Below are 13,780 nucleotides of genomic sequence, written 5' to 3' on the forward strand. Positions count from 1 at the left end.
TTCTTTCCTTAATCCCTTCCCCCTTTTCACTGAGACTCCCAACCCCCATCCCCCAACCCTTATCCCCCATCCCCTATAATAGCTGTCATTCTGTTTTCCATATCTTATGAGTTTGTTTCTGTTTTGTTTTTTAGTTTATTTTGTTCATCATTTATCCTTTATATTTTCTCCCGGAAGTTGCAAGCCTTCAGTAGAGTATGGAGCTCCCAAAAGTTACATCAGACAGATTATGCCAGTGCAGCTGTTTTCTAGGTGGGGAGACAGATTTCTGCTGCTTCTGATTCTGCCATCTTCCCAGAATCCTCCGTCTATAGATAGATGCTCTTTTGTACTGTCCTGAGTTATATCCTGTGATTTATAGGAATTGGTTTCAGAGCTAAGACAATGCTAAAAGTGGACATTCTTTCTTTTTTTTTTTTGAAGCTGATGGGGCTCAGGAGAAGGAAAGAAGTTGGGGGTTAGGAGAGGAGTTATGGGCCATTAATTTGCCTGAGTCCTGTAGCCCCAATCTGTCTTCCTAGGAGGGAGATTGAGACATGATCCTTAACACCACCATTGTCTTCATGGAGACTTTTGGCTCCTACTACCTCGTCTTCCTTATATGCCCTTGCCTAGGGGTGTGCAGACCTTGAAGACTGAGTGAAGGCGCATCTGTCTCTTAGCTAGTCTTGCCTTGGAACTGCTGGGTACCCTCTGTGGAGTTTGTGGAAGGACTCCAAATAGGTCATGGCTCCAGGATAAGTGTTGTTCCTCTATGTTCTGCCTAAGGTTCTCATTCATTCTTCCAGACAGCTTTGTGGAGACAGGGTGCTGGGCCTGATGTGTGCTTGGAGCAGGGGTGAGAGTGGTGGGGTTCTGTCCTGGTGGAACTTTTGGAAACTGCTGCCGAAGAGGGAGAGGAGAGAGGGCATTTTACCCAGAAAGTAATATGCCAGCCATCCCACTTGTTATGGGGACAAATTGCATATATAGTTTTGGAAGAAACTATACTGATTAGGTCTTTTGCCTCCAGGATAGAATTTCTGTGAGTAAAAGCCAAGTGTAATTTTACTGTTGCTTTTATCTTTCTGCAAATAATGCCTCAGACACCTCTGTAACCAGATACTTTCCCTTTCTCTTTTGGCAGAGGAATGTCATGGCATCCGGAGTCGTCCCTCAGATTTCTCTGATCATGGGTCCCTGTGCTGGTGGGGCTGTCTACTCCCCAGCCCTAACAGACTTCACGTTCATGGTAAAGGTAAGAAAGAAAGATCTGTTTCTCCTGTCCTTTGAGAGTGGTGCAGTGCCTCCCCTGAAATAAAAATAATTCCTGACCCAGATCTGGGTTGTTATCTGCATTCTCGTTGGGTTTTAGCTTAGTATGATAAGGTCTTAGTGGAGAAAAGGTTTTGGCATGAAACCTGTAGCTTGTGGGGGTCAGTGACAGAATGCATTTGTGTACTTCATTGGTGGGTGATTTTACCTGTTGATCTGAATTGCAAATCATTTTCAGGTAGTCAAAGGATCCTGTCCTCTGCCCAGACAGATGATTGTTTACTGAATCCTATTCAGATAGTTTCTCATGGAAGGCTTTTTGTAACCATCTTTATTGGGAAGTTATTTCTTAGTTCCACCTTTATTTCTTTGGCTGTTTGCTATTTTATTACATTTTGTGTGTAATGGTAAATCTGATCTCCAATTTCATTTTGAAAGGTGGATATCTTTATTATATGATTTGATAGAATGATGTTTTTAAATTATTTTTAAACAAAACCTACTAAATTTATACATGGCTAATTACCCTTAACCTAATATCATTTTTAAAAATCAATCTTTTAAAATATTTTTATTTATTTATTTTTTACAGAGACAGAGAGAGAGTCAGAGAGAGAGGGATAGATAGGGATAGACAGACAGGAACGGAGAGAGATGAGAAGCATCAATCATTAGTTTTCTCATTGCAACACCTTAGTTGTTCATTGATTACTTTCTCATATGTGCCTTGACCGTGGGCCTTCAGCAGACCGAGTAACTCCTTGCTCAAGCCAGCGACCTTGGGTCCAAGCTGGTGAGCTCTGCTCAAACCAGATGAGCCCAAGCTCAAGCTAGGTGACCTCGGGGTCTCGAACCTGGGTCCTCCGCATCCCACTCCAACGCTGCATCCACTGCACCACCACCCGGTCAGGCCCTCTTAAAATATTTTTAAAAGTAATGAGCAGTAAATGCCAACCAAGACAGAGAGACTAGGAGAATAGATTAGTCATCCCATATGAGGAGAACAGTGTAAGTAGGAGTCCCTTTTTTCTTTTTCTTTTTCTTTTTGCAAGAAAGAGAGACATGAGAAGTACCAACTTGTAGTTGTAGCATGTTAGTTGTTCATTGATAACTTTCTCATATGTGCCTTGACCGGGTGCCAACTGAGCCAGTGACTCCTTGCTCAAGCCAGTGACCTTGGGCTCAAGCCAGCGACCTTTGGGCTAAAGCCAGCGACCCACATGATCCCACTCTCGAGCTGGCGAGCCTGTGCTTAAGTTGGTGACCTTGGGGTTTCAAACCTGGGATCTTAGCGTCCCAGGTTGATGCTCTATGTACTGTGCCACCACCAGTCAGGCTAGTGTGCTTTACTTATTGAAGAACTTTTTCCTACCCTGAAGTCACCAAGATAGTTTCTGTGTTCTAAAAGTTTATTATTTTGCCTTTTCCATTTACACCTGTAATTTCAGTTGGAGTTGATATTTACACATAGTGTGAAATAGAGTCGTTTCATTTTTTTTGTTTTATTTTCTTAGTTGACCTAGAACCTTTTGATTGCAAATAACATTCTTTCCTGCTCGTTAATGGCACAGTTATCATGAATCAATCATCCATATGTCAAGAGTCCTGTTTATCCCTATGCCAGTATCGCACTAGCTCAGTTACAGTGACGTTATAACAGATGCTGGTAACTGGTATAGCACGTTGTCTCCCCTTACTCTTCAGGTGGTACGGGATATTCTTGGCCCTTCGCAGTTCCAGTGTTAGAATGTTGTAGTGTAATTGATGTACATTGAACCACACATTTAAATTGTGCAATCTGAGTTTTGACACATGTATACATCTATGAAGCCCTGACTGCAGTGATGATAATGGACCCCCCAAAGTTTCCTCATGTGTCTTTGTAATCCATTTTTTTCTACCCCCCATTTCTGTGTTAGGGTAACCATTTGTGTGCTTCCTATCACAATAGATTAATTTTCATTTTCTAGAATGTTATATAAATAACCATACAAAATACATACAAAGAGTATATACTCTTTTTGGGGGTGGATCGGGAACTGGCTTCTTTCACTTAGGATAATTATTTTGAGATTCACGTGTTGATGGACATTGGGTTATTTCCAATGTGTAGAGTGAGGAAGAAAGACCTTTCTAGCAAGATTGTAAACCTAGGATCCATAAAATAAAGACTGATACAATACATATAATAGTCTAAGGACTAATTTTCTTTTTGTATAAAAGCAAACTATACAATAGAAAGAATGAGCAAAAAACATGAACAGTAAGCTGACAGAGATGACTATAGTATTTATTGCAGAATTGTTATAGCAAAATACTAGAAACAACCTAAATGACCATCAGTAGGTGACAGTTAAGTAAATTGTGATACATATCCTATACTGATATGGAATGATCTTCAAGAAGTTTCAGCACAGTGTGTGTAGGATACTGTGCTGGAAAGAACACAAGAAGTTTATATAAATGTTCATATATACATGGACATCTTTGTAAGGAGAGAGAAGCTGACTGTGGTTGCCTTTGGGGCAGGAAATTGGAAACCTGAAAATAAGGGCTGGGATGTAGACTTACTTGCTACTGCATCTTCTATTCTGCTTAAATTTTTTGCACTATGCCTTTATCATCTTTAAATTAGAAACCAAAATTTAAAAGCCTGCAACCTGTGAAAACACCAAAGCATTAATTATCATTGCCTCCAAATGGCTTCACTTAAGGTAGCTGGTTCATTTTAGGCAAGCTGCACACTGTCACAGTGCCTCGGGTCCCTCATCTGTAAATGGGGGGCCAATAATACCTAGGCTTTAGTTACACATTTTCATGAAGTGCTTAGAAAAGGGCTTGATACACTGCAAGTTATGAATTAGGGCCACCTGTTAGGGTGTTCTACAGATTAATGACCTGGAAATGTTAGCCACACTATGAGTCTTTTTTGCTGAGACAGGACCATGCAACAGAGATTTTAGAAAAATAGGGAAAACTTTGGTCTTTAGTTGGGATAGGCATGCTACCTGATTCTGCGACATGTCACTACTGTCTCTGTGTTTGTCTTTTTGGTTGTGTGAGCCCTAAGGCTCCATCTAGCTCTGCTGCTCTGACATTAAGCCTTCTGGAATTCTCTGATTTCAGGACACCTCCTACCTGTTCATCACGGGCCCTGATGTTGTGAAGTCTGTCACCAACGAGGATGTTAGTCAGGAGGAGCTTGGTGGTGCCAAGACCCACACTACCATGTCAGGTTCGAGGCCTCGAGGCTCACCTTATTGTTTTTAAACACTGAGAGGGCATGGCCAAGGAAAATGCTGAAAGTCTTTTGTAAATACCACTTAATTGGCAGAATTTATTTGAGAAGACAGTAGTACTGGTATATTGATTACAGATGTAGTAACAAAGGTGGATTTAATATCAAATTTGTTCAAACAGTACTAATGCTTTTTGATATTTAAAATTTTAAAGCTAACTGGAAAGGTGGTTATAAAAGGTATGACTTACATATATACAGTTGAATCTTTAAAAAACATGCTGTCTTTTATTGTGACTCTTTTTACTCCCAAGTTGGGGTGTGTCTTAGAGTAGATGGCACTGTGCCATCTATTGGCCAGGTATAGCTGTAATGTGATGTTCATGGCCCACATGTTTGTACACTCGGTCATAGCTCTTTACCTCTTTGAAGTTATTTGCCACACATGCTGAGTTCAACATGTATAAAGATTATGTGGTGCTCTGGTATTGAAACAAAAAGTTATTGTTTATACTGAGAGGCATGGAATTGGGAGCAGGACATGAATCTGATATTAGGGAAGACGTTAGTTGTGACTGGAATTCCATCTTTTCTTAGAGAAGGAAACCAAGCTGTGGAAAGATTGCCTACCACACAGCAAGCAGTGTCACTGAAGACAGGAGTAATTGCCTCTTTGAAAATTCATCCACTCTTTCCCTAAGTTTATTAAGCATCCTTATAACCAGTGTTTTAAACTCTGTCTGCATCTGATAGATTTGCTTGTTTTTATTTTTAGTTATTTTTCTGGAGTTTTGCTCTGTTCTTTCATTTGGGACATGTTTCTTTGTCTCTTCATTGAGGCAGCCTCCCTGTGTTTGTTTCTATGTATTAGGTAGAGCTGCTAGTCCTCAGGGCTTGGTAGAGTGGACCCACGTAATGATGATAGATGTTCTGTAGGGTCCAGTAGCACAGCCTCCCCAATCAGTCATGCAGGGTACTCCAGGTATGCCCCCCATTTCAGTGTGTACGCCTCTTGTAGTTGAGCCTTGATGGCTGTTGGCATATCAGTAGGAGAGCCTTACCCCGAGTCTGACTGGCTGCGAGAATTGGCTGTGACCGCCATGGAGGATCAGCTGTGCGGGAGCCACTTCATGGAGTAGCACTGACTGTAGTAGAGCTCTCGTGCCCACTGGGTCTGCCCTTTGAGTATGTTGCTGGTGGAGGTGGTTGGGTGGGGCTTTGATATAGTGTGAAGCTGTCCACTGGGTGCGCTGGCTCTGGGGCCTCCCAGGAGGTGTGGGCCAAGGTCAACCACCACCTGTGTTTTGCCTGGGGCCACCTGGCATGTGCTCCAAAGCAATCTGCAGATGGCTGTTACTTGTACTGGACTTGGGGGTGCCCAGGAGAGGCCAAGCTGTGAACCAAGGCTGGCTGCAGCTAGTGCTGGGCCTGGGTCCATGGCATGCAGAGGCCAGGTGCTGCTTGTTTGAGAGATTTTAGGAAAATCTGAAGTCTGAGCCAAATAGGCAGTTCATATGGGAAAGCCAGCTTGGGTGGGCTTGCCAGTTGGGTTGGGTGGGGTGGGGTCTCAGGGAATCACCAGGGCAGGGTGAACAGTGTTAGCCAGGTTCATGGAGACCCAGATATGGCACCTGTCTACCAGCTGTGGGGAAGGATCAGAAAAGGAACAGTGGCCTCTTGCTAGCACTTTTGTTTGGGAGAAAGCTGCCCCCCCCCAGCTGTTGCCTCGATGCCGAGTTTTGTTACTCCCTGTACGTCCCTGGTATCTTTCAAACTGCTATCTCAGTGCTAGAGCCTTGGAGGAAGTGAGTTTGAGTCTGTTCATGGCCCCTCGAGAGGACTGCCTGAGACTCGAGCAGCCCTCCGTCTTACTCAGCCACAACTCCCACTGGTTTTTACAGCCAGAAGTTATGGAGACTTCTCTTCCTGGCACTGGGACAGTGGGTTGGGGGGCCTCGCTTCTCAGGGGGACCTCTGAGCCGAGATCCCTCCTGATTTTTATCTGCTGCACGTGCGTGTGGGACAACCATTCCTCGTCTCAGCCTCTCCTACCAGTCTCGATGTGGCTTCTCTATATCGTAAGTTGTAGGACTTCTATTCAGCTAAACTTCAGGTGGTTCTGAATGATGGTTGTTCTGTGGTCTAGTTATAATCTGATGTGGTTGTGGGATGATGAGAGTATTGTATTTATGTACGCCGCCATCTTAACTGGAAGCCTCACAGTCTGATTTGGTGAAATATGGTTTTTTAACAAAACGTGAGAGCTCTTGATAGCCCTACCTACAAGTATGATTCCTCCCTCATGTCAGGTTGATATCAGCCTTGATTCATTTTTTCACCTTTGACCATTAGCTCCATTCAGCTCTTGTCTCCAAAACACACCTGGAATCAGAACGCTTCTCATCATTGATTCCCCGACAGCTCATAATCACTCTCCGTCTCAGAGCTTAATTGGCAGCAGCTTTTATTTCTTTTTTTTTTTTTTTTGTATTTTTCTAAAGCTGGAAACTGGGAGAGACAGTCAGACAGACTCCCGCATGTGCCCGACCGGGATCCACCCGGCACGCCCACCAGGGGCGACGCTCTGCCCACCAGGGGGCGATTCTCTGCCCCTCCGGGGCATCGCTCTGCCGCAACCAGAGCCACTCTAGCGCCTGGGGCAGAGGCCAAGGAGCCATCCCCAGTGCCCGGGCCATCTTTGCTCCAATGGAGCCTCGGTTGCGGGAGGGGAAGAGAGAGACAGAGAGGAAGGAGAGGGGGAGGGGTGGAGAAGCAGATGGGCGCTTCTCCTGTGTGCCCTGGCCGAGAATCGAACCTGGGATTTCTGCACGCCAGGCTGACGCTCTACCACTGGGCCAACCGGCCAGGGCCGCATTTGGTGTTCTTTATGAACGCAAGGCCTTTTGATGGGCCATGTCCAATGTACTTAGCTCTGTATCCCTAGCAGGAAATCCAAAGAATACTCTAGGCATGGGTGCGCACATACATGAATGCACACACACACACACACACACGTGGGCACGGGCACACGTGCTTTTGGAAACAGCTTTACTGAGATATAATTTGCATAGCATTCATGTAAAATATCCATTTCAAGTATGTAAGTCAGTGGTTTTAGTATATTCACAGGTTGTCGAGGTATCACCACAGTCAATTTTAGAACACTTGTCACCTCAGAAAGAAACCTTTACCGGTTAGCAGTTACTCCCCATTTCCCCCCCAATACTCTGACTTAGGCAATCACTAATCTACTTTCCCTTTCTATGGATTTTGTTTATTCTGAATATATGTATATGGAATGGACATAAATGAAGTTATACAATATGTGGTGTTTTTCAACAGATTTGTTGTAATGACATATACTTACCATATTGTAGCATGGATCAGTATGCCATTCCTTTTTTTAAATGTTATTTATTGATTTTAGAGAGAGGAAAGAGAGAGAAAAAAAGAGAGATGGGGAGGAGTGAGAAGCATCAACTCATAGTAGTTGATTCTTGCATATGCCTTGACCAAGCGAGCTCAGGGTTTTAAACTGGCACCCTCAATATTCCAGGTCTGATGCTCTGTCCACTGCGCCACCACAAGTTAGGCCACCATTCCTTTTTATTACTGGATAATATTTCAGTGTATGGATGTACCACATTTTGTTTATTCATTAAGTTGAACATTTGGATTGTTTTCACTTTTTGGCTATCATGAATATGCTGCTCTAAACATCTATGTACAAGTTTATGTGTGGATATACTTTTTTTTGGGGGGGGGTATATACCTGGGAGGGGAATTTCTGGATCAAATGGTAACTCTGTTGGACTTTTTGAGGAACTCCCACATTGGCCTCTGAAGTGGCTGTAGCAATTTATAAATCTTGAATGAAAGGAATTCTGTTATGTTGAACATACTTTTTATTCATCAGTATACGCAGGGTGGGGCAAAAGTAGGTTTATAGTTGTGAATACATGAAACAGTTTATTCTTTTTTTTTTTTTTTTTTTTGTGGCATAGACAGAGTCAGAGAGAAGGCCAGATAGAGACAGACAGACAGGAAAGGAAAGGTGAGAAGCATCAATTCTCCATTGTGGCACCTTAGTTGTTCATTGATTGCTTTCTCATATGTGCCTTGACCTGGGGGCTACAGCAGACTGAGTGACCTCTTGCTCAAGCCAGTGATCTTAGGCTCAAGCTGGCAAGCCTTGCTCAAACCAGATGAGCCTGTGCTCAAGCTGGCGACCTCGGAGTCTTGAACCTGGGTCCTCCACATCCCAGTCTGATGCTCTATCCACTGCACCACTGCCTGGCCAGGCGATACACAGTTTATTCTTGTATTATTATTATTTATTAAACTTTCCTTTATTTTTTATTTTTCTTAACTGGAAAGCAGGGAGGCAGAGAGACAGACTCCCACATGTGCCCCATCTGGGATCTAGCCAGCAAGCCTCCTGTGGGGTGATGCTCTGCCCATCTGGGGTCATTGCTCCATTGCTTGGCCACTGAATTATTTTTAGCACCTGAGGTGATACCATGGAGCCATCCTCAGTGCCTGGGACCAACTTGCTCAAACTGAGCCATGGCTGCAGGAGGAGAAGAGAGAGAGAGATTGGGGGGGGGGGGAGAAGCAGATGATTGCTTCTCCTGTGTGTCTTGACTGGGAATTGAACCCAGGACATTCACACACTGGCCCGATGCTCTACTGCTGAGCCAACCAGCCAGGGCCTAAACTTTCTTTTAAAAATAAATGTTTAGGCCTTGGCCGGTTGGCTCAGTGGTGGAGCATCGGCCTGGCGTGCAGAGGTCCCGGGTTTGATTCCCGGCCAGGGCACACAGGAGAAGCGCCCATCTGCTTCTCCACCCCTCCCCCTCTACTTCCTCTCTGTCTCTTCCCCTCCCGCAGCGAGGCTCCATTGGAGCAAAGATGGCCCGGGCGCTGGGGATGGCTCCTTGGCCTCTGCCCCAGGCGCTAGAGTGGCTCTAGTCGCAACAGAGTGACGCCCCGGAGGGGCAGAGCATCGCCCCCTGGTGGGCAGAGCGTCGCCCTCTGGTGGGCGTGCCGGGTGGATCCCAGTCGGGCGCATGCGGGAGTCTGTCTGGCTGTCTCTCCCCATTTCCAGCTTCAGAAAAATACAAAAAAAATGTTTATTTTATTGATTTGAGAGAAAGAGAGAGCAAGGAGGAGAGAGAGAGGGAGAGAGATAGGAACAGCAATCTGTTCCTGTATGTGCCCCGACCAGAGATCGAACTGATAACCTCTGCTCTTCTGAACGATGCTCTCACCAACCGAGCTATCTGGCCAGGGCATTCTTGTATTATTATTATTTATAAATGTGCTATTTTTCATATGAATAACTATAAACGTACTTTTGCTACCCCTGTATTCATTTAATGCCTATGTATCGATCATTGTTATATGCTAGGAATACATTTGTGAAACAAAAATATCCTTGCTTACTTGGGGTTTATATTCTAGCAGAGAAGATAGACTTTATATAAACAATAAGCTTAATAAATAACATAATATCTGCTGTGGAAAAAGTATAACAGAGTAAAGTTAGTTGGGATTGTCACATTTTAAACACATGGTAAGGGCAGGCCTCATTATGAGAGTAACAGTTGAGCAGATGTGAAGGAGTTAACTACATGGATTTCTAGGGGAGAAGTATGGCAGGCAGAGGGAACAGCCTTTGTAAAGGCCCTGAGGAAGGAGAGTGGCCGGTATGCCTAATGAATGGCGAGTATGGTGATTGGAGTAGAGACATAGCTTGATCTGACTGTTAAAAAGCTAACTTTGTCCTGACTTGTGGTGGCACAATGGATAAAGCGTTGACTTAGAATGCTGAGGTCACCGGTTTGAAACCCTGGGCTTGCCTGCTCAAGGCACATATAGGATTTGATGCTTCCTGTCCCCCCCTTCTCTCTCTCTTTCCTCTCTAAAATAAATAAATTAAATCTTTTAAAAAAGCTAACTTTGGCTGTTCTGATTTCAAAAAAAATTTTTAGAGATAAAAAGGAGAGAGATGAGAAACATCAACTCATAGTTGCGTCACTTTAGTTGTTCATTGATTGCTTTTCATACGTGCCTTGACTGCGGGGTTCCAGCTGAGCCGGTGACCCCTTGTTCAAGCTAGCAACCTTGTGCTTCAAGCCAGCAACCTTTGGGTCAAACCAGATGAGTCCACGCTCAAGCTGGTGACCTTGGGGTTTCGAACCTGGGACTTCAGTGTCCCAGGTCGATGCTCTATCTACTGCGCCACCACCAGTCAGGCATTTTTTTTTAAAAGAGAGAGTGAGAGAGAAAGAGAAAGGAACATCAGTTTGTTGTTCCACTGATTTATGCATTCATTGGTTGATTCTTGTATGTGCCCTGAGCAGGAATATAACCTACAACCTTGTCATGTAGGGATAGTAACTCTAATCAACTGAACTACGTGACCAGGGCTTAGAGCAGGCGTGGCCAACAGTTTTTGGCCCTGGGCCAGATTAGAAAGAAAACTTTTGTCACGGGCCAGACGAAATATTAAAATTAAAATATGTTAAATACAAAAACAATTTGCTTAAGTAAACAAAATTTTATTATATAATTTGTTCATGAATAAAGATAAGTAATTTAGTACAACAAATTAACAAAAAAACTAATGTGGCCTGACCAGAAGGTGGCACAGTGGATAGAGCGTTGGACTGGGATGCAGAGGACCCAGGTTCGAGACCCCGAGGTCGCCGGCTTGAGCACGGGCTCATCTGGTTTGAGCAAAAGCCCACCAGCTTGGACCCAAGGTCACTGGCTTGAGCAAGGGGTTACTCGGTCTACTGAAGGCCCGTGGTCAAGGCACATATGAGAAAGCAATCAATGAACAACTAAGGTGTTGCAATGCGCAACGAAAAACTAATGATTGATGCTTCTCATCTCTCCGTTCCTGTTTGTCTCTGTCTGTCCCTCTCTCTGACTCACTCTCTGTCTCTGTAAAATATAAATAAATAAAAAAAAACAAAAAACAAAAAAACTAATGTGACGTGTTGAGGCACTTTGCATCGCCTATTATTATTTTTTTTTATTTATTCATTTTAGAGAGGAGAGAGAGGGAGAGAGAGAGAGACAGAGAGAGGAGAGAGAGATGGGGGGAGGAGCTGGAAGCATCAACTCCCATATGTGCCTTGACCAGGCAAGCCCAGGGTTTTGAACCGGTGACCTTAGCATTTCCAGGTCAACGTTATATCCACTGCGCCACCACAGGTCAGGCCACGCCTATTATTTTTTTAATATCTGGCTCTATACTTGTAGTAGCTATTCTTAACACAGCGTCCAAATGTAAATCATTCAATCTTGATCTTTTTGTACTTTTATTTAGATTCATTAAGGAAAAAGTTTGTTCACAAATATAAGTTGAGCTGAAGATTACTAAATATTCCTTGGCAAGTTTTTAAAAATTTCTATATTTTCCATTATTCAATTGCTTATAAAAATTGCACAGACGGGTACAAAAGTTGTAAATCTTGGCCCTGGCCGGTTGGCTCAGTGGTAAAGCGTTGGCCTGGCGTGCAGGGGACCCGGGTTCGATTCCCGGCCAGGGCACATAGGAGAAGTGCCCATTTGCTTCTCCACCCCCCCCCCCCCCCCGTCTCTCTCTTCCCCTCCCGCAGCCAAGGCTCCATTGGAGCAAAGATGGCCTGGGCGCTGGGAATGGCTCCTTGGCCTCTGCCCCAGGCGTTAGAGTGGCTCTGGTCACAACAGAGCGACCCCCTGAGGGGCAGAGCATCACCCCCTGGTGGGCAGAGCATCGCCCCTGTTGGGCGTGCTGGGTGGATCCCGGTCGGGCGCATTCGGGAGTCTGCCTGACTGTCTCTCCTCGTTTCCAGCTTCAGAAAAATACAAAAAAAAAAGAAAAAAAAGAAAAAAAAAGTTGTAAATCTTTATAATGGAACTTTTTTAAAAAATAAAGAAGTATCGCGAATCCATTTGACCAATTATTGGAAGTTAACCCTAGATTAGTCACACGGAGAATTCTTTTCCGTGTATCAGTATCTTCTTTAATATCTCGATTTCCAATAATCAAAGATGCTTCCACTTCTGAGTAGCTGAGATTTTAACTTGCATTGTTGTACAATGGTTAGATACCTTAGTTTATGTATAATGATTTAAAAGTACCACTTATTTCCACAGTGCGTTGTGTGGAGAATATTAAAAATTTAATCGCGGGCTGCATAAGCTCATTCCCGCGGGCCGTGTGTTGGCCATGCCTGGCCGAGAGTGTCCTTGAGGAATGATGGCTTGAATCCTCACTAGAGCCAGGTGTCTCCCCTCCTTCCTCCCATTCCTTCTACTGTTGCTGAGTACCCTGGCATTATGTGCCAGCCACTGTATTGTTTGTTTTTATTTTTCCGGCTTTGTTGAGAGATAATTGACATGTAATCAGGCAATATTCTTGGTGCAGGACTAGAGGGATGAGACAGGCCTTGTCTTCACCCTGTTGGAGCTGATATTCTGGGGAGATGTCAGGGATGGAAATAAATAGGTGGATGTGGCAGGGAAAAGTGCGAGGAGAACTTCCCCACGGGACAGGGATGGAAAGCGAGGGTGGTGAGGGAGGGCTGTGTTCCCGAGAGGTACCAGGGAAAGCCACTCTGAGAAGGTGACGTGAGAGCAAAGGCCTGAATAAAAAGGGAGCAACCTTTGCAGAGGCACAGGGCAGAAGGAACAGGTCGCATGGACTGAAGACAGCCTGAACGGGTGTGGTGTCCCATCCTCGGAGGGGATGATGGGACACCACAGAGCTGTCAGCAGACTGCTGCCGGCATGCCCCGCATGAAGCAGCATTTTTTGGCTGACGGTACCCTGACCAATTATATCCTTCTTGTTGTCTCAGGTGTTGCCCACAGAGCTTTTGAAAATGATGTGGATGCCTTGTGTAATCTCCGGGAGTTCTTCAACTACCTGCCCCTCAGCAGTCAGGACCCAGCTCCCACCCGTGAGTGCCATGATCCCAGGTGAGTGGCAGGCAGGAGCGCTTTCTTTCATTTTGCAGGCTGGCTTACAGCCTCTGCCCTAGCTGGATCTTCAGGGTCTCTCCCATTGTGCAGCCAGGGGTGGATTGTGGAGTGCAGTTGGCATGCTTCCCAGGTGTGGGCATGGTGGTGGCCTGTCTCTGTATAGAAGCAAAGAAAGATTTCATTTTTATTTGCTTTTTTCCCTTTGTGTAATATCTGATAGGTAGCTTGGGACTAAACAGTGGCCAAAGAAATAGGCTTTCAGAGTCTTGATTTGTCCAGAATTAGGGATGGAATTTTTGTTGTGTGTGTC

General features: G+C 44.6%; 1 protein-coding gene across 1 annotated transcript in view; it reads left to right on the forward strand.

Moving 5' to 3' along the window:
* Positions 1–13,780, forward strand: part of PCCB (propionyl-CoA carboxylase subunit beta) — a 67,726-nt gene that overhangs the window by 27,207 nt on the left and 26,739 nt on the right. The window contains exons 6-8 of the mRNA XM_066352137.1: positions 1,127–1,237; positions 4,381–4,489; positions 13,347–13,467. Coding sequence (XP_066208234.1) covers positions 1,127–1,237; positions 4,381–4,489; positions 13,347–13,467 — 341 coding nt within the window. The remainder of the gene's footprint in view (positions 1–1,126; positions 1,238–4,380; positions 4,490–13,346; positions 13,468–13,780) is intronic.

This window comes from Saccopteryx leptura, chromosome 10, assembly GCF_036850995.1.
Source record: "Saccopteryx leptura isolate mSacLep1 chromosome 10, mSacLep1_pri_phased_curated, whole genome shotgun sequence".
Taxonomy (NCBI): Eukaryota; Metazoa; Chordata; class Mammalia; order Chiroptera; family Emballonuridae; genus Saccopteryx; species Saccopteryx leptura.